This window comes from Thermobia domestica, chromosome 2 (assembly GCF_964235325.1).
Source record: "Thermobia domestica chromosome 2, izTheDome1.hap1.1, whole genome shotgun sequence".
NCBI lineage: Eukaryota > Metazoa > Arthropoda > Insecta > Zygentoma > Lepismatidae > Thermobia > Thermobia domestica.
In genome coordinates, this window is record NC_137455.1 from 175,607,197 (window position 1) to 175,634,690 (window position 27,494).

Genomic DNA, 27,494 nt, shown 5'->3' on the forward strand with positions numbered 1-27,494 from the left:
TACTTACAACTTAAGGAATGTACGAAGAAACATTGACGATTTAGGAATATTGACGTATCTACAGCTCATTTTGGGCAACACGGTACAGTAAACTAAACGTTACAACATGTCTTTTTCTCTTCGGAAAATAAAAGTGTTATATTTGAATGGCCGAACTGCATTATTTGATGATAAAATCACTTTGACTAAAAAAATATATATAGACAAAGTGTGAAGTTTTGCGTTTAAACTTTCTCTTAAAACATGTTAAGAGTACGGATTGATATATATTGAAAGAAGTTTACAATGTTAGTTCGATTAATAGTTAACATATTATAATTGCTCTATGTATTTATTCGTGAAAGTGTGACTGCCAATAAAAGATAAGATTTTATGTTAGGTGAATACTATGTAGAAGAAAAAGAAGTAATAATATAAATTAAAATATTACGAATTGTAATGTGTTTCATTCACTGACTTTAACTGTGTCCAAGTCTCGAAGCTTGGATAGTTGGCTAAGCCATTGCCAGCGCGAGCTCAAAAGTCAAAAGTCAAAATACTGAAATGTTAACTAATGTGAGATTATTATTTGCTGTTAACTATAGCAGCCATAATATACAGCTTCATCAAAATTTCGTTGAGATCCAATGAAAATTTTAAATGAAATGCTATTACTTCTATTAAAAAATATTGTTCAATGATTCTGTCACTATTGTAGCCAAATTTGATCGGTTTCTCGAATGTGAACAAACTTAATTTCAGATACTTTTCAAAAATATTTCCGAGAGCACGAGCGAAATAGGCTTCTCAGCGTTCTTAGTCAAAAACTAGTTTTGTCAGGATATGGAGGGGAACTTAAATGATGGTATTTCTCAAGGAAGTGAGGTAAATTTTATATTTCCAAATTGCATTGTATATAGATTAATTGCTAGGCACAATTTAGGTTCCTGAATGAAAGCCAAAAGAAAAGCCGAAACGAGGATGATGGACCAATGATAGTTATAACTAAATTTCAGTATTTTGAAGAATATTGCCGAGAATTGGGACAGGTAATATATCAAATACGATGTCTCTTGTAATAAATATGTGAAATTAAATGGTTATTATGAGCAAAGTGTGTAGTTTATTATGCCGATCGAATTGTCTAAAGTAGAAATTGGGAATATTGACATTATTAGTAAAAAGAGGAGAAACTCTTTTAATCTTTGAAAAGAGCAAGAGAAATGAATGCCTGTATCTGAACTGAATACGAGGGCTATCCAGAAAGTAGATTACGTTTTGGAATAAAAAATCAACAAAGTATAGGAAACAAATTTTATTATATACAGATGAAAGCCACACACAAATACTACTTTTCGACATAGTCACCATTCAAATTAAGGCATTTATCGTAGCGATGTACGAGCTTGGAAATTCCTTCGTCGAAAAATTCGGCCGCCTGCGACTTCAACCACTTCGTTACCTCTTCTTGCAGCTGTTCGTCGTCATCAAAACGCTGCATAGCCAGCCACTTCTTCATTGCTGGGAATAGGTGGTAGTCGCTCGGTGCCAGGTCGGGACTGTACGGCGGATGAGGAAACAACTCCCACTGAAAAGATTCAAGAACTTCACGCGTGACATTTGCCGTGTGGGGCCGGGCGTTGTCGTGAATCAACAAGATCTTAGAGCTCAACATTCCTCTGCGCTTGTTTTGAATTGCTCTTCTGAGGTTTTGCAGAGTTTGGCAATACCTTTGAGCGTTTATTGTAGTGCCTCTTTCCAGGAAGTCCACCAAAATCACACCTTTTCTGTCCCAAAAAACAGTCGCCATCATCTTCCTTGCCGACATTGTTTGCATGCATTTCTTGGGTTTTTGGGGAGAACCTGTGTGCCCCCACTGCATTGATTGCAATTTCGTTTCACAGTTCACGTGTTTCACCCATGTTTCGTCACCAGTAACGATGCGATCGAGTAAAGAGTCACCATCCTTATTGTAGGCGTCCAAAAAGTGCAACGCTGCAGCCATTCGCTGATTTTTGTGGTCCTCTGTCAAGATTTTTGGAATCCATCTTGCACAAAACTTGTGGTAACCAAGCTTTTCGCTGATGATTTCGTGCAACAAACTTCGCGAAATTTGTGGAAAACTCAAAGAAAGTTCCGTTATTGTGAACTTTCGATTTTCACGGACTTTAACATCGACTTTTTCGACAAGTTCGGCAGTCACTTTGCTGGGTCTCCCACTTCGATCTTCGTCGTGAACATTGGTTCGGCCATTTTTAAATCTTATGACCCACTGTCGCACTCCACCTTCAGTGATAATGTTGTCCCCATACACTTCACACAGCTGCCGATAGATTTCTATCGGTTTACAGTTTTTTGCTGTCAGAAACCTTATTACTGCACGCACCTCGCAGGATTTTCAATTAACGCAGACATTTCAAACCGTCACAGTATCTTAACGGAGCACAGCACGAACCTCTCACTAGCACGGCTAGATGCCGACTGAGCTGCGCAACGCTCTGACCCCAAGATGGCCGCGCTAGCCCCGCCCCTAGCGGACACAGACGAAAACGTAATCTACTTTCTGGATAGCCCTCGTATTTAATTTACAATAAAAGGTACTTTATTTAGAAATATAGTAGTACCCATGTTCCTCAAAGAATGACAAGTGAAATAAAATTTGAAAATGTATTACAACTGTAGTAAAATTATAGAAAATATTGACGTAATAGATTCTGGTAGAAAAATTTTGTAGAAATATTCAGAAATAGTTAAAATAAGATACGTAAATGAAAATTACAAGGATATATATAGTAATGTAGTAGTAAGTCTACTACAATCGGAAGAATATATAAATTATCTGCAGTTAATAAACACTTGCTATCTCCCTATTGCCCTAAAATAATTGTGTGTGAGTGAGAACAATTTCTGTGTAATGACTTGATCAGTAGGTAAGCTATTGAACACCGAATTATGGTTACGTTTTAACGATAAATCGAAATGAGTGAATCTTACTTCCAGCAGTCTTCATCGTACTTTCCTTAATATTACATAACTATTAACCTTTGTTTCCAATAGTTTTGTTGTATTTTCCTCCATATCTCAAACGTCTAATCTTACTTCCAGTAATCTTCGTCACACGTCCCTCAAGATCTCATTACACTAAACTTTACTTCCAGTGGTCTTCATTGTATTCTCCACAATATCATGTAACTTTTAACCTTAATTACAGTAGTCATGGTATTTTTCTCAGTATTCCTTAAAGTTTAACCTTATTTTTAATAGGTTTCATCGTACTTTCCTCAAATATCCTATAATGCTGTTTTTACATGTCAAAGTAAATTAGAATAAATTGGAAACAGACATAAAGCTAAATTTGAAATTTTACTTTTAATTAATAAGATACAAGTATTTGAATAAATTGAGAAATTTACGACCATTGTTCTAACTAAGTAGAGAGCAGTTATTAAATTTGAGACTAAACAAAATGTATTTATCTGAGTCTTTTATCAAAAAGTAATAGATGTATTTTTAGCTGTAAGTAGTATTAAAGTTATTGAAAGTCATTTGGTTTTATTTAATTTTGCGTACAAAGTTATCTCTTTGATAATTATTAAGTTGTTTCGAAATACTTTTAAAGATAACTACTGTTGTACTTCTATAAGTGTTTCTGTAGAATTTTTTGCCCCACTCCCCTTCCCTTCGAGCATCACTCTCTACTGATATTACTGTAAAGTTATATAATCTTTATAACATAAATAAACACTTCATTTAATGAAGTTAGTTAGAATTCAAAAGCAATAAATAAGAGATATTTTATTATTTTAAAATATAAATGTATATATTTAAATTACATCATCCTAGAATATCAGAAATGTTTTATTACTTATTATTATTTCTTCTTTTCTAGGTTTGAAATAGCAATATTCGTTTTAATATTCCTCAACATGGTTTCCATGGGAATCGAACATTACAATCAATCTCACGCCGTGTTTTTTGTTCTTGAAGTCAGTAATGCATTTTTTACAACGGTATTTGGTTTAGGTAAGTATTATATAATACCATTCATTACTTTATTAATGTCTATCAGTAATATTAATTGATGTTGCAACAGACCAAGTATTTATTTTCTGAAATAGTTTCAAGTAATAAAATATTAACTCGCAACAACATATTTTTCCCTAATAGTTTAGTTTTCTATTTTTTCTGATTTGTTTCTAGTTCCAGTTAAATGTCAAGATATACTTGTTAGCTAATTAACTTTTGTTCCATTGTTGTGTCGACAAATGATCTAAATTATATTATTAACTGAAGTAAACTAAAACTGGAGACAAAATAAGGGTGTTGTTCAGCAAATATAACTTAGACCCATTATTGCTCTTGCTACTATATATGGCGTATTGGACTGTATGGTTCAAGAACTTGGACATTACGGAACTTAGAGAAGAATTATTTAGAGAGCTTCGAAATGTGGTGTTGGAGAAAGACAGAGAAGATAAAATGGGTGTTGAGAGTAACAAACGAATATGTTTTAAAACTGATAGGAGAGAACAGGACGCTTTTAACCGGCATACTTCGTAGGAAAGGCCAATGGATTGGATACATTTTGCGAAAAAAATTGTCTTCTTCGTACCGCCATAGAGGGGAAGATGGAAGGAAAGTGAGGGTAAGAAGAAGTAGAACACAACTGATCGATTTGAAAAATAGAAGAAAATGTTGGGAGTTAAAAGAAGAAGCTGAAGATCGAGAAACGTGGAACAAACATTTCCAGACCGGAACCTAAGAAAGAAAGAAATTAAAACTTCATTAATCCCAGGACTTGCCAACAGGCAGAATACTTAATAATAATTACAATTACTTTTCCTAATGTAAGATAAACAACATTTCTACAAAGAAAATTAATATTTTTCAAGACTGATTTTATACCCCATTTCACAAAGGTACCTAACTCTGTTTTGAAAAACACTACACATTTTGACGAAATGAAAGGGCTAAATTTAGTTTGTATTATTTCAATTAGAGTTGTGCAATTCAAGTACAAAATGTTATAGAAGTTATGTAATTCAGATACACAATGCATTGTTATGATCATAAGAATTAATATCCTGTGATATATCTATCTATGGTCAATTTTAATGCATCATGGGTCAATACAAGAGATGATTCATACTTGGGGGTCCAGCAAACTAAAAATAAATAGATAAATAAAAGAAAACATATAACGACGGCAATTAAAAAAAACACATATATTCGTATTCTATTCTTCGAGATTTTGTTCCTATCCTGCTTCTTGTTTCAAGTATCTTGGCTAATTAGGGCTTCAGCTGCAAGTATTAAAAGCAACTTTATAAAATTTGTATTTTCCTGATAAAAATCACTCTCTATAAACGGCCTTACCTTGCAGAATGGCTTAGTAATCAAAAAAGGTTCAAGAAAATATTTTCAGAATTACAAATCAAGTCTACATGCAAGTACTCGTGTGTAATGTTGGTCAACCACACTCTTTGTTACGCGTGGAATTATATATAAAAAAAAAATTCGCGAGCAGCATAAATTATTCTGGCGTAGATAGTATTTGGTCTTCATCCTGTAGAAAATACACTTACTTGAAAAGCAGTTGATGAAAATATTTAGAAATAGTAGTTCAATAGCGTGACCGAAGAATTGTTACAATTAAAATACTAATGGAAGGAAGCTTTTATAAAATACATTAAATATCTCGAAGCTGTCAGCAAGTTAAATCAGATCTACTTATTGTTCAGATACATTTCGAAACTCCATTTACGCAAATGAATCACATTGACGGTAAGATAAAGAGTAAACGAAGCTAATATATAAATAGATACATCTGATGCTAGAGAAGAGGATTAGAGGAAGATTATTAATAATCAGTTACTATTTACTCTGAAGTATAATATATGACAAGTGAGAGAAGCGATTAATTAATGTATTTATCTTATAGCTAATATTGAAGATACAAATAAAAGTTACTATGAAAGATAATTATAGACTTAGTAAAATATCAGTAATATTAAAAACTGTTGTAACATTTCATATTGTTTGTACTGTTTATCATAATTAAATAATTCATATCAAAATTTAACAGTCTGGATTAGGGGTAAAGGTGGATCTGAAAACGTGGGGGGACGGTAGGTAGCGGCATAACGCCACATCGTCCTCTCTGCCTATCTTTGCCCATTGTAATTTTTTAGGAACTGGGGGACGCCGTACGTATATTTTCGAGGTGGGGGAGGGCGTCCTCCTGCGTTCCCCCTCACTTTTACCCCTGATCTGGATATATGCAATAAACTTATTATTCAATTACAAAGGAGAGAATATAAAATACCTGAAATCTGCAACAAATTTATATATTTTATGAACATAAAATTTCAAGCTAATCGTGAGGCAAGTATAACGTTTAATCATAAAATTAATTGAACAGCTATGTATAACTGCAAAATTGTAGAACTTGTCATTTAGATTTTAACACTAATTGTAACAAGAGTTTCTTATTTTATTAAATATTGCATATATTCAAGCTTATCTGCAATTTATTAAGTAGTCTAATATATTCATAAACACGTACACAGTTGCATTCAAATTAACATAGTTCTGTTGAGTAACGTGCAATGCAATGCTAGCCAATTAGCTTGGATTTCAGAATAGTAAAAACAAATTTTTGTTGTGATAATAAAAGGAGTGAAGTAAAAGTAAGTCGAAGTGAAAATAATATTTAACAAGACTTGGAGCTTAGCATATATGTATATAAAATAAAGAATCTTATTCCTTTATTCCTGTATTTTACTTATTATATTTGTTTAGTACTAAAATATGTAACTGAATTTACAGGACATGGAATCATGATACAGCTCACCTTACTAAATCCTGTTAATATGTTTATGGACCTAATTTTTCCAGCTAAACTATTTGTTTGTCTACATTTTAATTTCCATAATATTCATATCTATTAAGACATTTTTGATATATTTTTTAGAAAACTTTTTATCTTTCGTACATACATTACTTAAACCTTTCATTAATTATCTAATATAAACACTAAAATTAAGTTTCCTAATATCTGTTTAGTTCTGACTCTTGAACGTATTTATTTTATCTCTTTACAGAAGCAATAGTTAAAATAATTGGTTTAAGGTACCATTATTTCACGGTGCCATGGAACTTATTTGACTTCGTGCTGGTTATAGCATCTATTCTTGGCATCGTCATGGAGGATATAATGATTGACTTCCCTGTTTCTCCTACGCTTCTTAGAGTAGTACGGGTCTTCAGAATTGGAAGGATTCTCAGGCTTATTAAGGTAAGCAAAATCTTCCACAGACCAGATATTTTTATATGTACTTCGTCTGTTATCTCAACGTCGAAATCATTAAAACTTTAAAATATTATCTATACACATTCCTCTCTGATTCGAAGTATGAATTGAAAAGAAAACTTACTAAAGGTGTTGAATTAAAATAAGTTTTTTTTTTCTTACGAGGAGTTTATACTAATAGGAATGTCTTTTTTTCTGTTGTGTATATACATGCATTTGTATTAATTATTTGTTGTTATATTTTTATTGTTAATTTTATATGTTAGAGCGTGTAGTGTCTATTTTTGAGACTTCTTTTTATTTATAATAAACAGATACCAATAAGTAAATTAATTAGTATTTAAAAAATATGATTTTTTCGCCTAGCACATAGTACTAGAATTGAAATTATTACATGTATTCAATGAAATTTCTGTGAAATACTGAATATTGCTATTTTCTTTTGCAGGCAGCTAAAGGCATTCGGAAGCTGCTGTTTGCTTTAGTAGTATCCCTTCCTGCGTTATTCAACATTGGTGCTTTACTAGCATTAATCACTTTTATTTATGCAATCATCGGCATGTCCTTATTTGGCCATGTCAAAAAACAGGGTGCTTTAGATGATATGGTGAATTTTGAGACCTTTGGAAGAAGTATGCAGTTGTTATTCAGGTAAATGCGAGTATATTGCTGCCGTTAACATATCAGTTTTATATTTACCTCTACTAAATGGAACAATAAGTTTAATGAATTATAATTCAGTGAAAAGGTATGTACCAAAGTAGTAGTGTACCGTGAGTATCATTTTAAGAAGAAGTTTACAAATCTAAATTTTAAATACCAGAAGGTAAAATAGTTTGTTAATGTTAAAGAATGAAAGGTTAACAATAAGTGACGTTTGTAAAATATATAGTGATTCGACTATTTGATCAAATAAATATAAATCTTCCTTTAATATGAATTTCTCTTTAGAATGATTACAACAGAAAGATTTTATGTGTGTTTCATTAGGGAAGGATGGAAATAGCACATGAATATTGTAAAATTGTGAGAGTAATTTTAACATAATGTTATACAATACAGTGGAAATTTGACACGTTTGATCAAATAATTGAGGTTAACGTTTGTAACATTGTATACTTCTGATATATGGTAACAAATTTGACATGCTGTTTTAACGCCACAGATAAACGGATGAAAGTGAACCAAACCGCATAAGTGAGAAAGATTCTTCGGAAATCTCGCTTAAGGTGCTTACATAAACTGGTGCCTCAAATACCACCATATAGTGTAAAGATAATAGTTTTCCCAGATCATAGATCGTATAAGAGATGTTGTTTCAGAATATCAAAGAAAGGCATCTTTTATGTGTTGAATCAAAAAGTAAGGGTAGACTGGAACTACTTCTAGAGGTCAAGAAGACTAGAAGTCCAAGACCTGCCTCAAGTCGTACTTCGAAGGTAATTCAGATGGTAAAAGCCCTTGTCGTTAGTCCGAATTCAGCAACACAAGGAGTTATTGCAGTGAAATTGCGGACCTCATTGAATACGGTGTAAACCATTATTAACTGGGATTTAAATCGAAACAAGCAGCGTAAAAGTAAGAGTTCACAAATTGCTGAACATACCTTGAAACTGTACGAGTACTACTTCGCCGGTGAAAAGTGGAAGTTTGTGTCCACTTTAGATTAGACATACGCTTACCTGAGTGATTACAACATAGAGCAAACAATATATTACCACTCACGAAGAGGAAAATAATTCGAACCATAGTATCAGGAAACAAGAATTTCATGATCATTGCACGATTCAGTTACAACAGTAAATTTACCACTCATCGCGTAGCTAGAAATGTCAAAGTAAACTCGGTCTATTATTAGATGACTGTCTTGACTCTGCTGTTTTGCACAGAAGTCCCAGCTCTCTATTCTCATAAGGTATGGCTGTATCCGGATAAGGCGTCAAGCCATACATCTGCTTTCACCCACTGAGTTTTTGAAGATATGTAGCGCGCAACGAAAATTCATATTATATCCCACAGAGACGTTCTTGTTAAGTTTCCTAACGCCTCACCAATAGATTACTGTGCCTTTGTGTTGTTGAAAAGGGCCCTTAGACGTAATATATCGTACCGTGGGCAGACTTCAGAAACCTATTAATAGGAATGGACTAATCTCGACATAAATGTACTTTGCACTAGCTTGCTCTAATAGAAACTCCGCTGTAGAACAATAACCTGAACTCAGGACAGTTACATAGAACATAGTCAATGGTGGTGGCATGGTATTTTACAGGATAAGGCATATTTACCTTCGTTACCAGAGATCGGAAACAACTTCCGTAATTAATTTATGAGTGAAAATATGAAAATAGGGTTAAGTTGACTAGTGATTCTGAAGCGATAAGTGGAATAAACTATTTGATCTGATACAAAAATAACGGACATAGAGAAGAGAATACGTTACATCGTAAGATAATTAATTTGTTTTGAGCATTATTAGAAGATGCAGTTCATATGTTTTTTTTTTTTTTTTCTCTAAAGTTTGAACTTCGTTTGTTACATCCATTAATCTTTACAATTCTTGCTCCTCGTTGAGGATTCCTAATTTTTGCGATTTTTGAGGCATTGCTTTACGTCCTTAATATGAAAGTGATAAATTCATTCACAAGTCCAGTCATTAAAATTGTAAAATTGATTTGCAATATTACTAAATTAGGTACTCTGTTTATCTTTTATTATAATGAATATTACCTAGTAAATTGTATTTGATTGTTTTTGATTTGCAATGTAAAGGCATGATTAAAATTCAAATACAGACTTTAATATTTTATTTCCATTTTTGTTCTAAAATATAGTGCAAAATGTAAATGCTCTCAGCTTGAAAATTTCAAATCTCTTGAGATAATATCTCTTGTTAATCTTGTGAAAACGAGATGATCAATCAATTAGGTTAAATTATACATTTTTTTTTATTTCAAATAAATCCCATTGCCTTCAAATTATAAAATATTGTACGTTCAAATTCATTTATTATTTCTTTTACCTTAATTTATTTTAGAATTGTCAACTGATTATACTATTTCAACACATTTAACATCTGAAATACTGCTGTTTACAGGTTAATGACATCCGCTGGCTGGAATGACGTTTTGGAGTCTCTAATGGTGCAACCGCCGAACTGTGAACTTCCTAGTCGCGAATTACCTTATGGAAATTGTGGACATCCTCTGTTAGCGATCACTTATTTTGTAAGCTTCATTATAATAAATTATATGATTGTTATCAACATGTATATTGCCATTATTCTGGAGAATTTCAATCAAGCCCATCAGGAAGAAGAAATTGGTATTGTTGAAGATGATCTGGAGATGTTCTACATACGTTGGTCTAAGTAAGTATTCCGTTAAATGATTATAAAAAAAGTGGTCTAACAAGTATTTTATTAAATATTTATATACAAAGAGCTTCATCTCTTTCATTTTTGGAGGAGATGGGAAAGTGATGTTAATAATGCATATCTGCTTTACTTCCTTATGTAAAACGCGGTTATGAAGAACTGGACCTATTATTTATATGGGCTTCGAACTACGGTGGAACTTTAATCTAGTATAGATGGCGGGTAAATAGATCATGGAAGATCACCTTGCAGGAAACTTCCTTCTCTACATTTTCAAAAGAGCTGGATTACAGGAATACGTAACAGGTTACAGTAGGGGTGTGAATATTTTTAAAGGGTTTAGTCTTAGTAAACTATTCTAAACTATGTCATTCGCTTACCAATTAAAATTACATGCGAGAATTCAAGACGAAAAAGAAGCTGCAAAATATTATTTTATTTAAAATGTTACTATATAGAAACTGTCCTTATTAAAGTTTAATTATTTTCTTTACTAATAAACTTTACCAGGTGCAACTCTTTCAATATAAGAAACGTGCAAACAGAAACGATGCGAAGAGCACATTCTTAGAACAAATCAATTTCGTATTTATAGGTATTTATTTAAACCCATAAAAATATAAGAATACAAACTAGAAGTAATGGCAATATGTTAACTTTTTAATCTCAGATTATCGTTCATTTGAATATATTAAGTTCATTTTTTCTCTAAAATGCAAATATATAAAGTGCGGTCTAGTGATTAAATATATAGTTAGTTTCCTAAAGGGAATAGCGAATTTGGTCTCTATCTGTCTTTATGTAGAGAATATTTATCTTGGTTTGATTCAATTCTTTCCAAATGAAGTAAAATTAAAGTGATTTTTGGTTATAGATGTTAAAAATCTGTATACTAATTTAACAAAAGAGTAAAGTTACAGTTCTTCTGGAAACTTGATAAACTCTTGATGGAGATTCTAATTACTTTAATTAATATTTTGTTAAGATAGGAATAGCATGAATATTCTATAAAATATTTCAAAATGTTGTTATCTCATAAATATATCGTATTTTGTAGCTACTAGCAAGTATATGTCATTCGAAGCCTACAATTTATCGTAAAGCGCTAAATTATGTATGGTTTTCTTTCAGGTATGATCCCCATGCAACGCAATTTATTAGTTTTGCTCAGTTGTCGGACTTCATTGCAAGTCTGGATCCCCCGCTTGGTATTCCAAAACCTAACATTGTTGCTTTAGTTAGTTTCAACCTTCCAATTGCCAGGGGAAACAAAATCCACTGTTTGGATATTTTACACTCATTGGTAAAACATGTTCTGGGCCACGTTGAGGAAACGGAAGACTTTAAGAAGGTGAATATGTATTACATCACTTTTTAAAACATTGATTTTATATAGTATTACTACAAGTAGTCTGTGGATATAAGCAATATTACTGTATATGTTCCTCTTATATCTCAATTTCTAAATCTTTGGTCTGTAATTTAAATTTTCATGTTAGTATATAAATTATGTAAGTGTATTTCAGTGTGTATTTTAAATTGGATTCTTATACGTTACTTGATATAAATATTTACACTGACTATTTAAAACATCTGAAGAGTATTCAACTTTGTTAGTATATTATTTTGAGACGTTAAGTTGTTTGATTAGCTATCATACTACTACAATGTAAATTTAGATCAAATATTTGCCAAAAGCCTAATAGATAAACTTTGAGTTTGATAATACTGTTATTTTATAGATTTTAGATCTTTTCTTGTAAATAAGTAATGCTACCTTGAATGTGAAAAAAATATACATGCATGATACTCCACTATCTTATACAACTAGTGTGAAACTTACATTATATCGTAGTTTGAGAATCTTATGTTGGCAAAACTATTATAAAATCATTTTAGAGATATGTTTTAACTTTGCTTTTATGGAATATCAATAGTTTTAAACTCATTATTGGCTTTATTTATTGGTCCAATTATCCACATTTTTCCAGTTTTTAACTGTTTTGCCAGTGCCTAAATCTTCACAACTATTTTTCCCCGCTATTTTTTTTCTTTCTTTTCCAATATTGACAAATCTTCGCTCTTTGTTCTTATGATGATATATATGTATGAATATTTGAAAGATTCTTCGCCCTAGTTGAGATAGAATTCCTTTTAATAAATTTTTATTTTCTGCAGCTGCAAGATCAAATGGACATCAAATTTAAGAAACAGTTTCCAACACGAAAGGAGCTTGAAATTGTTTCTTCAACACGAGTATGGAAGAGACAAGACAAGGCGGCACGAATAATTCAGCGTGCTTTCAGGGAACATTTAAGGTAGTTATTTTTTTAAAAACTGAACGTGATGATATAGTAAGTAGTGTTAAGCTCTGAACCAACATAGGCCTCTTTAAAAATGAAATTACATTACGATTTATGAATAATATTAATTACAGTTGGTTGAATATTTACTGATATTTCAAATCAATGCTATATTTTCCAATCAACATAATAAACAAATAGCAAAAATATACTAAATATATGGGTTTAGACAGTTTCAAACTAGTATTATTAGAAAGACTATGATGAAAACTATTGTAAAAAAAAGTAGTTAATAACAGCTACTTGAAGTGTTAATACAAAAGATCATTGATTATCCTTTTGAGAAACGATCAACAATGTTCTATCGACTTCTGTCAATAGCAGTGGACACTTTGCGGTTTGTTACGTTTTGGTAGAGTTCTAAAAAGAACTAGGGTTACATATTTAGGGAATACTTACTTTAGTAAATATAAATTGAAGCTGTAGATCGCATAATAAAAAAGATAAGGTGAAATTCCGTTCAATACGGTGAGCTAGTGTTTCATGATTGATATATAACTAACGCTGAAGATCAATATAAATGAACATGTAATTTTGAATACAGGCATGATCTTGCATTTGTTGGTTGGATTAGAGTTTAGCTTCCCTTCCAGCACTATAACTACGTGCGACGTATACCTGCAATTTAATTATGAATTCAAACATGAGCTTCCGCCAGGAATCGAACATAGGTCTCCCACGCCGAAGACGCGTGCGCTACTATATAGCAAGCATGACCATCTGTAATTATGTAGTTACAGGGATTTCGGTATCCCACGTAAGATATTTTGGATAATTTGTATGTAGACATGTTTCTGAATTATTGTTGATTTATTTAACAATCTCTTCCCCAACGATGACTAGCGGTTCCGTAGGTTAAAAATTGAGTTTTATTCAACTAATTAGAGAAGATCATACAGGTTCATCAGTAAGTTAAAACTACACTTTCAGGTATTTTAAGAGCTCGTTAATAGTCGCAAATAAGTAATGTTAGAACATTTTTAATACCAAGTTCAGTAAAATGACAAATTTCGCGATATAGTTTAAAAATGACATCCTTAGTATTTTACTTTGGACGGTGGGTCGTTATGTCTAATAGAACAAAATATTCTTCATCAAGAAGAATGGAAAGCCTTATTTTACAAGGGATATCGATAATGTGTAGGCAAAACTTTTCGAAAGGCTACAATGTGGTATTTTTTATACCTATATCTGTCTGTTTACTTGTTGATAGATAACTATTTGTTTCAGAAATAAGAATAGTGTGAAATACTAATAGCTAAATAATTTCAAAGAATTAAAAAAAAAAAAAAAAAAAAAACATACGTTCTAACAGAAATTAAATGCCCAAAGAAATAGCAATTATGTCAGTAGTATGCACATTTATAGTCCTCGATGTGTAGTCGCTCTGAAAGAAATTGAGTAATCTTTCACTTTCTTACTTTGCGGGAATTGTTCATGAAGTTTTCTTTCATGTCAAGTATTATATAACTGAATTTGTGTGTCTTCTTATTTCAGGAATAGCAGGATTTGTCAATTGCTTTTAGGCAACTATTTATCGAGAATTGTAAATGTATATATCCTATTGACATGTTTTTCCTTTTGATATCTAACTTCTGTTAAAACAAACATAAAAATGTTTCTTCAAAAGTGTTTTGCCTATTAATGTTTTTTAGTTTTCTTATTTCTGAAACAAAGTGTTGTTCGTCATTTTGTTTATGTTTATTTGTTCAATTTATATGTTTGACGAAACAATTATTTTAACTTCAGAATAATCAGAAAACTATAAGCTCATAATAAGATGATTAATTTTCTTTTATCATATTCTGTTGTAGTTTTAATTAATCTACCCGGTGTTATTTGTAATACTTCTTTTAAAAATCATACCTGCATTCTCAATTTCATCGTTTGGACTTGTCTACAGTTGTAACAAATGAGGTCATGATGTTTACATTATGTTACCATATTTTACGTTATGACTAACTGCTCAGCATTGACTGACCTTGACAAGTCGAATTGTTTTTACCATAACACACACATACATATAATCATTTGGAAGTCTTAATTTAGTTTGTGTGTATAAATTTATATGTGTTTTGTGATGGAATTATAACACTCTCTTACAGAGCAAAACAAAAGAAGACTCAAAAACATCATCATCAATCCTTCAGGTTCTCAAGAAGGAAGAGCACTAGACATGGGTGATTAATTGGTTTTTGAATGCCTTTTTTTATCGCTAGAAACAAATTTCACCCACTGTTGTGACTTGTGGAAGCACCACATTACACAAGTTTTCTTCTTTTTCATGTTTTCTATTCAATTACATTTCAATATTTTTTTTTATTACATTCAAACAAAAATAAAATCACGCTGCGGAGATAGATATATACATAAAACACCTAATTTAATTTGCTTAAAATGCACTATTTTTTAAAAACTTTACCGTAATTATTTTAAAAGCACAATTCACGATTCTTTGTGTATCTCAGCACTTTCACAACACTGTACATAAATAATATTAAAAATACGAGCAATAAGAAAGCACACTGCTTAAATGTTAGTTTTAATTCATCATAACGGAACACAGAATCAACCATCACATCTAAATGTTGCACGTATACAGTGTATCGGAAAGAAGAGTTGACACCTGCGAGTAACTGATTATTGCGAAAAAAAAAATGTGCTTGGGAACTCATAATAAGATTGTAAAACAGGAAGCTATTTATTTAAATTACAAACGAAGTCCTTTTTTGTTTATGAGAAAATACTAAAAAATTTTAAGTCTTATAATTGTCTATAGGTAAAAAGAAACAGAGAGAGAAGTAAGGAAAGGAAAATCATGAAAACTAAAAATATGTTTCATTACTATACTGATTATATAACTGGGAAGCATTGCCGTATCATTCATTAAGACAAGATTATTGAATTAGTTCAAAGATCATATATATTGTTCTTATGTATTATGATATTGTTATATATAAGAAAGAGCCACTTCCATTTTCCACTGAACTCCCCCCCCCCCCCCTTCCCACATCTGTGCAGAAAATTGACATCGACTAATCAACGTATCTTTTCGTACTGAAGAAAAAGACACTTTAATTATCAAGCTGAGTCAACGCTTTTGAAAATTATAGCATGTTGAGTTTAGCATTAGAGTACATGGCCAGAAGTACTTTTTTTCAATTTTAAAAGAACGGTAAGAGAGAGAAACGCAATTCTTAGGAAGTTTCCAACAGACAATATCAAGGCACATTCAATGGCACTAGAGCAGGTTTCCGGAAGATTCCAGAACATTACTTAAATCGGGATGGAGTTTGCTGCAAAACCAGTTCCAACATTAACACAAAAGTCAAATAAGGCAGTTTGATGCACCATTTGCTTGAAACGTACGGTGAAAAAACATTGTAACGTAAAAGCAATTGTGAGATGGAAAAGTAAGCAATTAAATTATCAAATATTTATTGATGATATGAATCCGAGACTAGTCGCGATCTCGTTTCGGACTCCGTACCATCCCTAATTATAGGCCTTGTATCTGGAGAACTACATATAGTGTAGCCAAACCCAAACTATCACTTAACTCAGTATGATGTCCTTATTCCGTAAATGATACGAAAACTCGATTTAGGTTCCGTTCGAAACTTTTGTGGCCCCTGATCCAAAAACTAATTAATGGCCAAGGTCGAAATCTTTTGATGGATTTTTTTTTAATCATTCCTAAAACTCTTGGTCAAAATGGCAATCTTTGGATCCATTTTTTGACTACTCCTAAAATTCTTGTTTGTGTAGATAAGATACGACTACTTTCAAACAAGTTCAGCAAATAGGATGCCGATTTAAGCAATGTTCCGGAACTTTCCGGAAACCCGCTCTAGTACCATTAGATGTGCCTTGATATTTCTCTTCGAAACTTTTTAAGAACTGCGTTTGTATCTCTTGTCGTTCTTTTCAAATCGAAAAAAGTACTTTTGGCCATATACTCTGTTAAATTCAACATAGCGATAATTTTCGAAAGCGCTGACTCAGCTTGATGATTAAGGCATCTTTTTCTTCAGTACGAAAAGTTATGCTAGTTAGTCGATGTCAATTTTCTGTACAGTTGTGGGGGAGGTTTTCAGTGGAAAATGGAAATGGCTTTTAGGGGAAAAGCGATAGGAAGAAAGTAATTACTTATTCTTAATTATTTAAGAAAGTAATAACTTATCCAAAATCCTTATTTAATGATTCGATATCACAGGCGTATCTTTGATAGAGTAGAAATTAAGTTGTTGACACAAATGAAAAATGATGAGTTAAGCTTTTACATCAGAGTACACGACATTTTCCTTGTAAAAATGTTACATTCAATTCATTTCAAATTTCTTCCAAGTAGATGATCATATATTGCAATTGTGTTAAAGATAATTTTCGAAAGTAAACGTTTCTTTTGTCATTGCTTATAAATAGGTACATTTTATAACAATGAAAGAATTTTTAACCTGATTTCCATAATATTTTCTTAATAATTACAAAAGTGGGTTCTGGAATTATTATGTATTATCGCAGAATTATGCCTTTTTATCAGTTGAAAACTACTTTATAGTTATAATAAAGCCAACAGTTACTTTTTCTTGCAGTAATTTGTCTTTAGAGAGTTTATAACGCTCTCGATGCTTCAATAATATGATTAAACATAAAGCTTAAATGTAAATTAACCTAAAGAAAGTTGGCATACGTTAGCAAATCTTATCGATCATCTGTACTCTGTAAGATTTATTGCACACGAAAATGTCTTATTATATATAGTCGCAGTTTGTAATTCTATTTCCGATACATTTGTATACTTAGTCTTACAATTAATTTCAACTTGAAATAGAACACATCTAAAATTTAGTACAAAACGGACGTAAATTTATTTGATCTATTTTAACATTAAGTACTAATTTCAATTAGGTTGCTTTTCTATTTTAATATAAATATTTTTTATATTTATAACTTTTAACATATACGTGCGTATAAGTGTGCTCATCTCAAACACGGTGAACAACTATAAAAATAACAAGTTTCAGTAACTATGAAACTCTAAAAGATACATGAACTTTTTAACTTCTGTATTTTAGTTGTATGAATTAACATGAGGGTATCAACTGAGTCGAAGAGGGACTTAGTTATTTATATACGTATCATCCTAAAACAAAATCAGTTGTTAACTTTCAAGTAATATCAGTTTGTTCTCAATATTCAATATTTATATTTGTCAATGTATTGCGTAACATTAATAAAAAGTAGAGTACTATTTATATGAAGAAACTTAGTTTCATACTGTAATCTTTTTGCGAATTGCAATTGTATGACTGTTGTACTGTAAAACAAATTAAACTAGTATCAAACTACTACGAAAACCATATTTCAGTAAGCAACAACTAAAAGACAAAACCATTTAAGAAAATACAATGTAACTTTCAGTGTACAATTTTTTCCAAACATTTAAGCGTAACGTGTTGCTTTTATTTACTCAAACCCACAATGTTCACGAATAAAACTATGTACAAGTTCGCACAAAGAAATTACGTTTCTTGAACGGCATTAAACCTTTTCACTCGCATTATTTCTACCCGTTCTACCATGTACACTCGTATCTTTTCTGTCAAAAATAATAACTAAAGATATTGTTTTAAATTTTGTTTTATAAAACAAGTACCACTAACACAGATACAAAATTAGCACATTGATATAATAGTTTACCATACAGATGACTGTTCTGAGTCTGTATTAGAGTATTACTTGTATTATTTCTCGAAAACTCTCTCCTAATGAAGTCATGGCTTCCTGAAACATGTCTTACTATAGAACACAGCATCTCTTCTTCCTCGTTTCACTTTTCTATTACTTCAGGAAGAACAGTCTTTGCTATTATCATATTCATTTTCCTGAGGCTCATAATTATGACTATCACCACTGAAAATGCTTTCGTTGTCTGATTTATTCTCACTTTCACCTAAACTCTCCAGTAGAACATTGTGGATTGTCTCTGACGTTCTACATCTTTGTTGTTGTCATATGACGTAGAGAGCTCCGGTAAGGAGAAAAAAAAGGCGAGAAACTACGTGAACGATAACCAACAGTAGTTAGTTCCCTGAATTTTCGATAGATTATAGAAGCTTAAAGTATAAGAAAATTGTGATCCGAGTGCAATTCAATATCTAGGCTCTGGGGTCTGCCGGGACACTCAAGCGGAAAGAATTTATGGATTGTGCAGAGATCTTCGAGGGTAGATCATGAATTCTGTTCACATGAAAAGACAAACTAAACAGTATTCAATAATAAAACAGTATAGAAAAATAGCGCAATACACGATAACTTCTAAAATTAATGTGTGTTCATGTCGCCTTGGAGTATAACAGTTGATACTAAAATCAAAGTTCGTTAAATTTGGAGCCTTACTTTTTTTTACATAATTTAGATTCGGCAACGAATATATGTTTAGACTTAAGCGATTGAACTAAGTACGCATTTTGGTGATAACCAATCCAAATTCTTGATCGTACATAGGACATCTCAAATTAGATTTCTTCGAGTGTCGTACTAAGTTCCATGAAGCAAAATCAGGAACAACATTAATGAACGCATACACAAAATTACACAAGGGTGAGAGAGCCACCTATACTTCACATGTTGTAGGTAAAATTCTGTATAAGTTCAGTATACTGTTGCTTACTAGACCTTTGAGTAGCGATATGGGGACAACACTTTCTTTTAATTTCATTATACGAATGATTGTAAGTAGTATCATAATTTTAATAAATATCATGTATACAAGAAAATCTTTGGTACGAATGAACTTTTAGACATATGTATATAACTCAACATTATTCATACAAATATAGATACTGAAAATGCAATACATTTTCGCTAATGATATCAGAGTTATATTAACCAGGGAAATATCAAAATTTATGGAGCAAAAATTGTCAGCTTCTTCTTGTTTCTGACTTTAGGTCAGATATTATAATTAGTAAATTTTTCCAGAACTAGACTGTGAACAAAATCAGTATTTTATGGATGGTTTCGACTTAGTTGGCTACCCTTATGTCACATTACAAGAGAATTTCAGGAAGAAATCCGCTCCCAAGAGTAACACTGCCCGTATGCGTGGAAGGAACATAATCCTTACGTATACTTTCTTTCAGCATGTGTTGACTAATGATATATACGTATATATAAAAAAATACCTTCTGACTATTAACTTTTTCTCTTGACTTATAGATGTATTTTTCCCCTAAAAATCTTGTTTACTTTTTTCAAGTTTATGGATGAGTGGCTATCCTGTTTTGGATGTCTCTTGTATATTTTTAGTGAAATGCAAGTAACCTCTACTAGGCATGAGATCTTATCTCGTAGTATTACTAATCATGCCCTTCTTTTTAACGTGTTTTTGAAGAGTGATTACAAAATTCTGATGTTGGTATCCCTGTCTTGTAGTAAATGTCATTATACAACGGTGTCTACGTGCAGTTTTCTTTCAGATAATTAGTGCATGATGATAAATGTGTGTGTGTGTATATATACATATATTTAATGTCTTCCTCCAGGACGGTCTCAATAATATTTCTCGTGTTTCTGTTTTTCTTCTATAGGAAACAAAAAATGTGCGTTGTACAAAATATTCAGTATTACGGTATATCACAATGTGTCACATATGTTCATTTTGCTTATATGTTGTTAACATTTTTTAAAAATTTAAACAAATATTTCAGATGCATTCAAATATGCTATTTACAAAGCTTAGCGTGTTTATACTAAAATACAATAAAAGGTAATAACATCCTATTTGCAACAGCATTCATTTGCTCTTAAGCTAATTGGATTGCAATGTAATTATATATATATATATATATATATATATATTCAGACACGAAATTAATAATAAAAGGAATCTTTAAGAGTAAAATCGGGGAAATATATTCCGAAATAAAAGTAGGACTCACCTTATTTTATCCCTAGAACTTTCCAACATTTCGGATATAAACGAGTATTCTTTTTCAAGGATGATGGAGGCTTAATACATATTATGCAATAAGCTCTTCACATGTTTATAACTTCAGTATCAATATACATTCTAACATCTATACGAAATAATATATTTTTACGCTGTGGTGTAATAATTAAAAAAAAAAAAAAAAAAGCAGTTATGTGGAGCTCAACACAATTTATCTTTCCCCCTTAAAATTATGTTACGTGTAAAGTACACTTACACAAATATCACGTATTTCAAATCGTGTCGTGTCGTTTCGTCCCAATCCCACTACGTGTCGTATCGTTTCGTTTCACAAGCAACATCTCTTCTCAGTAGTGTTTCGTTCCAATTCCACGAACACGAAGCTTAGATTTCGGTCTACCATCTAATCGAGTAGCGTTTCGTCCAGCAGTTACACACACTCATACACATTGATTATGTTTACAATGTGATGAGATCCATTGTAAGCACCAGCCAAGACTGCGCGCCCTATTTTATTGGCACCTGTCTGACAGGTGGGTCTGCCGTATAAGCTTCGCACTCAGCACTAATGATTTTACTTTATAACAATATTATACAATACATGCGAAAAGGGTAGTAAGTAACCCATGGACGCCATGCACCTGCGCGGTTAATTCATGGATTATATTTTAAAATTTGTATAGACTAAAAAAAATCCACGGAATTACCGCACTGGGCCTTAAAACTTAAAGCGTAGTCCCAAAAATAAAATTGCAGCCAGTGCTTTGTCATTTATTAAATGATATTCAGATATTCCTAACTATCAATAACTTCCTCCAATATTTTCATCTATGAGTCCTAACGGCACTCAAAAATATAAAATTTAGCCAACGCTTCGTCACTTATTAAATGATAGTTTTCCATCCTGGCGCGAGACAGATCTTCTGGAACAATACGATAATTCCATCCAACTTGGCCTAGAATCTCTTCTCAACTCTTCTCAACGGATAGCTCATGGCTGCAGGCATCTCTCCCAGTGGATCACGGAGGTCTAGGTATTCGTCGAGACCTTGATTTGGCCACTCCATCTTTCCTTTCTTCCATTCATAGCTCTATGCCATTGATCACTTCTCTTCTTCGCCAGGATATTCATCAAGATTCTGAAGCTGAGATTAATGATTGTATTTCCCAGTGGACATCGTGCGGCGGACTTTCTCTGCCTGATCTTGATACGAGAACTTTACAATCTTCATGGGACGTTCCTCTTATAAACTGCAGATTTTCTTCTCTTCTTCAGTCCTCCACCAATCCTGAAGATAAGGCACGTCTACTTGCTACTTCATCCCCTGAAGCATGTGCCTGGGTACAGGCTCTTCCATCTCCATCCCTAGGGCTGCATCTTCCCGACGAAAGTTTTCGAATCGCTTGTGCGTTACGTTTGGGAGCAGATGTCTGCGAACAACACCAGTGCCTTGCTTGCGGAAGTTTAGTAGATAAGAAAGGTATACATGGCCTATCATGTCTTCACAGTGCTGGGAGATACTCTCGCCACTCCGAGGTTAATAACCTCATCGTGTGAGAGCCCTCATCTCTTCTAGAACGCCTTCCGTGAGAGAGCCAATCAGGTGTAGTCGTTCTGACGGCAAGAGACCTGACGGAATGTCTTTAATGCCATGGAAACGCGGGAAGGCTTTAATATGGGATTTCACTTGTGCCGATACTCTAGCCCCCTCTAATCTTCCTACTTCTTCCACAAAAGCTGGGATGGTCGCAACTCGCAGAGAATCTGAAAAGAGACGAAAATATAACAACCTCTTGGACAAATATCACTTCGTCACCATCGCCATCGAAACTTGTGGCTCCTGGGGTCATGAAGGACTAAACTTTATTAAAGAAGTTGGACGCCGAATAACTCTCAACACAGGCGACACTCGAGCTTCAGCCTTTCTTATACAAAAATTAAGTATGGCTGTGCAAAGAGGGAACGTAGCAGCGATGCTAGGAACGTTTCCACCGGGAAAAGCATTTGAAGAAATCTTCCTTCTGTAATCACCCTCCTCTCACCAAACTCACGCAATTTCTGCTGATTAATAATATATAAAATGTATTTTTGAAACCTATGTTGCAATTTTTATAATAATAAAGTAATTTTCATTTAACATTCTATGTACAATGATATACCCATATGTATACTTATTTGCATGTATTTTTTTTAATTATTTATATCATGTATTGTAACACATTCAACAATACAGAGATGTTACAAAATATGTCAACAATACGTTAGAAAATAAATATATAACTCGGATTAAAAAAAATAATAAAAAAAGTAAAAATAGATGGAAAATTGATGACAAATTTAATCGATTGAAATTTAAAAATTAAAACTCTGAAAAAATAATTCATTAAACTAAGCTAATTTAGGAGAAAATAACGATTAAAATTAAAATTAATTGATTATATAGTAATTTTCAGTACTATACAGTAAGAATTATTTAAACTGTGCAATTAATATAAAACTTAATGGACAAAATTATATACGTGGGAAAATTAACTGAAAAGTTAATTTTCAAACCAAACTGATAATAAAGATAAAATGAAAATATCATAGAATTACGAAAAAACTTCATCAATGCTATAGATAGAAATAGATATTCTTTCTGGACTAGTGGTCAGCGCGCATATCTTTGGTGCAAGGGGTATCGGCTTCAATTCTCAATGGGACAGAACTGAAATTTGAACGCATTATGTTGGTTCGAATTTTATCTTCAACTGAAGGTCCACGTCTCGTCGCTGAAAAGCATCTATGCTCAATTGGTACCTATAACCTTCAATAATGATGATTCAGTGTTATAAAGTTCGTGAGAGAAGGTCTCGTGACGGCCCAGTCGAGTGTAGGCATACCTAGTTAAAAAAAAAAGGAGGATTAAAACTATTCCTAACTTTCGATCCTATACATTCTGACCAAATTTGATTGATTTTGATTGATCTGATTGATCAAGTAGTTCTCGAGATTTTCCTGTTTCCCGGACGAACATGGTAATATATAAAGGAATTTTTAATAAATCTACTTCCTTAAAATACAGAACAGCCTATTAATGTACTTAAACATATTTTGGAAGTACATTGTTTACTTTCTAGATTTCCAATATTCTTTACAGTATATATTATTCATGAAACATAAGCAACTACGTTTTGAGAAGATATCTGCAGTTTGAAATTAGTTTCTAGCCACTTCTTTCTAAGTACTCTTGCCAGGTATTCAACATGTGTCTACCGAACGAAATGCAGACAAATAAAAAACATATGCCATTCACCGGACTACTCAGCAGTTTTTATTCTGAATGTTGAAATAAATCACTGGAAATACTAAATTATGTCATACTTCAAAAAAACAACGCAATAACGAAGCTTTTCTTTCTAAGCTTGAATTGCTTTTCCTTTAACTATATGATAAAACCGAAGTACAGCCGGTATAAGTGATTAAAATCTGAGAGAAGACATATATAGCAAATACGACAGAAAGTAAGTGGTAACAATATAGTAGACACCTTGAATATCAATAAATTCGACACATCTTGTTCTTTTCACATTGTTTTATTCCTTTAGCAAGCGACAATTATATTTGTATTGTACTTGACTCAACGCACATTTTATATTATCTCCCGCTGTTCTGTTCTTTGACCATAGGTAAAGATTTGAGATTGTAAACAAAGTTTTAAAACATGACTGCTTTACTGCAAAGAATCAGGCAAATGATAAGATGGGAGTAAATCCCAAACAACTCCGTCACTAATAACAGGGTATAATCACCAGAAACTTTTCTTGTTCTTGTTCGAGAAGCCTCTTTGGCACGTCAAACGGGAACTACTAAAAGCAACTAGTATTTACCCTCCTTTGAAGAAGATTGCACTGTCTCAGACTTCGAGGCAAATTGAGGTCAAAATGTTTACCATGGGGAAACCTGCAAGTTACTTCTATGGAAACTTTCATGAAGCATTTGAAGTTTGCCGCAAAAACATACTTGTAGAACATCCATTTCTTATACATTTTAAGAAAATAAAATGATTAATGTTTTAATGGAAAATGAATTTCTTTAAGGATTATCAATTAAAAAGTAATTCCTGGAAAATTTAATTGATTACGTTGAAATTAAAAAAAAAATAACTGATTAACTTAACAGTTAATATTTTAACGGATTAATTGCAAGTTGGAATTTGGAATAGGTAGTGTGTGTTCAAGTGCACTTCATACATACCATAATTTTAAAGGGAAAGAACTTTTGTTGAGCTCACACATAATAGTAAGTTTTTAAAAATTATTATATTACATTGTAAAAATATGTTATTTCGTATACAAATTAAGATTGATATTAAAGTTATAAGCATATATAGAATTTATTGCATAATATGTATTAAACCTTCATCCTCGAAAAAGAATACTCGCTTATGTATCCAAAATATTGGAAAGTTTTTTTCAGCTTCTAGGAATACAGTTAGCTGAGTACTATTTTAATCTTGAAATATGCATTCCATAAACTCAATTATTATATATATGAAAAAGATATATTCCTGTTCAAAAATAGTGAATATTTGTCTGAAATTCGCAACGTTTTAGGAATGAATTATGGACTTATGTCTTCTTTAATTTTATTTATTTATTTATTTATATTTTTATTTTATTTATTTGAGATTCTCTCTCTCTCTCATGCCAAATCCATGTACTAAGTAGACAATGTTCCCAGACATATGATTTTTTTTTCATGGATGAAGTAACAAAATCATAGGTATTCACATGGAGCATTTTCATATCATTGTAAAGCAAAATAATATATAAGCTACTAAGCGAATTAACTTTATTTGCATTTACAGCATATAATATTTTTAAAACATATAAAGCAATAGCTATGTATAAGTTGATATCAGAAATCAGTTCTTTGTGTACTTTATAAGTAAGTTCTGTTCATAACGAATTGAGGAGAACTGTTCAAAAAGAATCCAATTATCAGAGGTTTTCAACAATCATAAAAGAAAAATCTATCTATGAAAGATAAGGGATAACAACCAAAGAATATGCCCTTGATTTAGATCACAGAACAATAAACATTACAAGAATAAAGATGAGGAGATTTAAACAACAAATCTTACAAACATATAGACATAATAAATAGATGAAGAGAGAAATACTAGTGATAATTTGAATGTATGTTCAAGAAATTAATTGTCTATTTTTTCATATTTTGATGTATTCTGTGACCGTTTGTTTTTCCACTGTTTGCTCAGTACTGTAAGGGACACAGTGTGTAAACGATAGAATACACTCTTCTGGTGCAAAAAGTTACAAGTTTGATTCTAAGCCTTGTAAACTTAGGTTGGACTGTATCGTATTAATGGATTTATTTGAGATTGTCTCATCTCATCTTACTTTGTCATCGAATAAATTCCTTCATCATTAATTTGCATACATAATTAATCTCCTTTTAGCTTAAGGCAGTTACCATATTTCATGAAGTAAAAAGAGGACATCTGACCAAAACTTAACCCTTCCAACTTTTTGCATGTTCAAAATCATTTCATGACCATGTAGCTCAGTATCAAGCCCGTGCTTGTGGCGTCAATTTTCGTTACACACACCCACCGATGTTATTACTGGGTAAATCATAGCGGTCTCTCTCCTGCACAGTATTAGCAGACGACCGCTTTCTGAGCTAGATACAAACATTTTCAAGAATCGAGACGGAAGTATTTATTTCAACTTTCGATCTTTCTCGAAATGATAGAAAGCCTAGACAATTTCGTTGTGGGGAAAAAAATCGTCTGGACGCTTATTTTATTCTTAAGAACAACATCGTGTCCAGGTAGGAAAGGACTTATAGTAATGCTGGCTTAAAGGGCATAATTCCAGGCCCTTCATTTAACTTTTATTAAAAGAATAGTGGGTATGTGCGATTGAAATGTCCGTTACATTTGCTACTATCAAAGTCAGAAAAAAAATTAGAACTGCAATATTTGGTTAGTCAAAGTGATGGTCGACTGCAACCACACACTTTTGCCTTCGCTCAGCCAATGATTGGATTCCGTAACGAAAAAGATCTGAACTCTGCTATGCGAAGAAATCCTCAACGGCACATTGCAGCGCCTGGTCATCAGGAAAATTCATTTCTGCCAAGAAGTGATTGAGATGTCGAAATAGATGGTAATTGGTAGGAAAGACGTCAGGACAACACGGTGGGTGAGGAAGGCTTTGATACTACAACTCATACAAAATCTGCACCGTCTCTCATGCGACATTAACGCATGCGTTGTCGTGCAACGTGAGGATACCATGTCTGTTTTCTATTGCTGGATACTCGCAGTCAAGCTTGTAGTGTAGTTTATGCAGTTCAATACTGTAACGATTCACAGTGATGGTTTTGGCTCGACAGCGAAAGACACGATGGATCATCTCCATCATAAAGTAACACCATCTGCGGTCGGAAGAGTAGTTTTGGAAACCGTGCTGGTTGTTGACCACGATCCAACCACTGTC

General features: G+C 32.4%; 1 protein-coding gene across 5 annotated transcripts in view; it reads left to right on the top strand.

Moving 5' to 3' along the window:
* Positions 1–27,494, top strand: part of LOC145677401 (sodium channel protein 60E-like) — an 861,846-nt gene that overhangs the window by 824,283 nt on the left and 10,069 nt on the right. For 4 of the 5 annotated variants that reach the window (XM_081747910.1, XM_081747914.1, XM_081747904.1 and 1 more), the window contains 7 exons: positions 3,869–4,002; positions 7,083–7,276; positions 7,740–7,942; positions 10,389–10,661; positions 11,799–12,018; positions 12,846–12,985; positions 15,136–15,210. In XM_081747910.1, coding sequence (XP_081604036.1) covers positions 3,869–4,002; positions 7,083–7,276; positions 7,740–7,942; positions 10,389–10,661; positions 11,799–12,018; positions 12,846–12,985; positions 15,136–15,210 — 1,239 coding nt within the window. The remainder of the gene's footprint in view (positions 1–3,868; positions 4,003–7,082; positions 7,277–7,739; positions 7,943–10,388; positions 10,662–11,798; positions 12,019–12,845; positions 12,986–15,135; positions 15,211–27,494) is intronic. The other variant, XM_081747905.1, reaches the window with a different exon arrangement.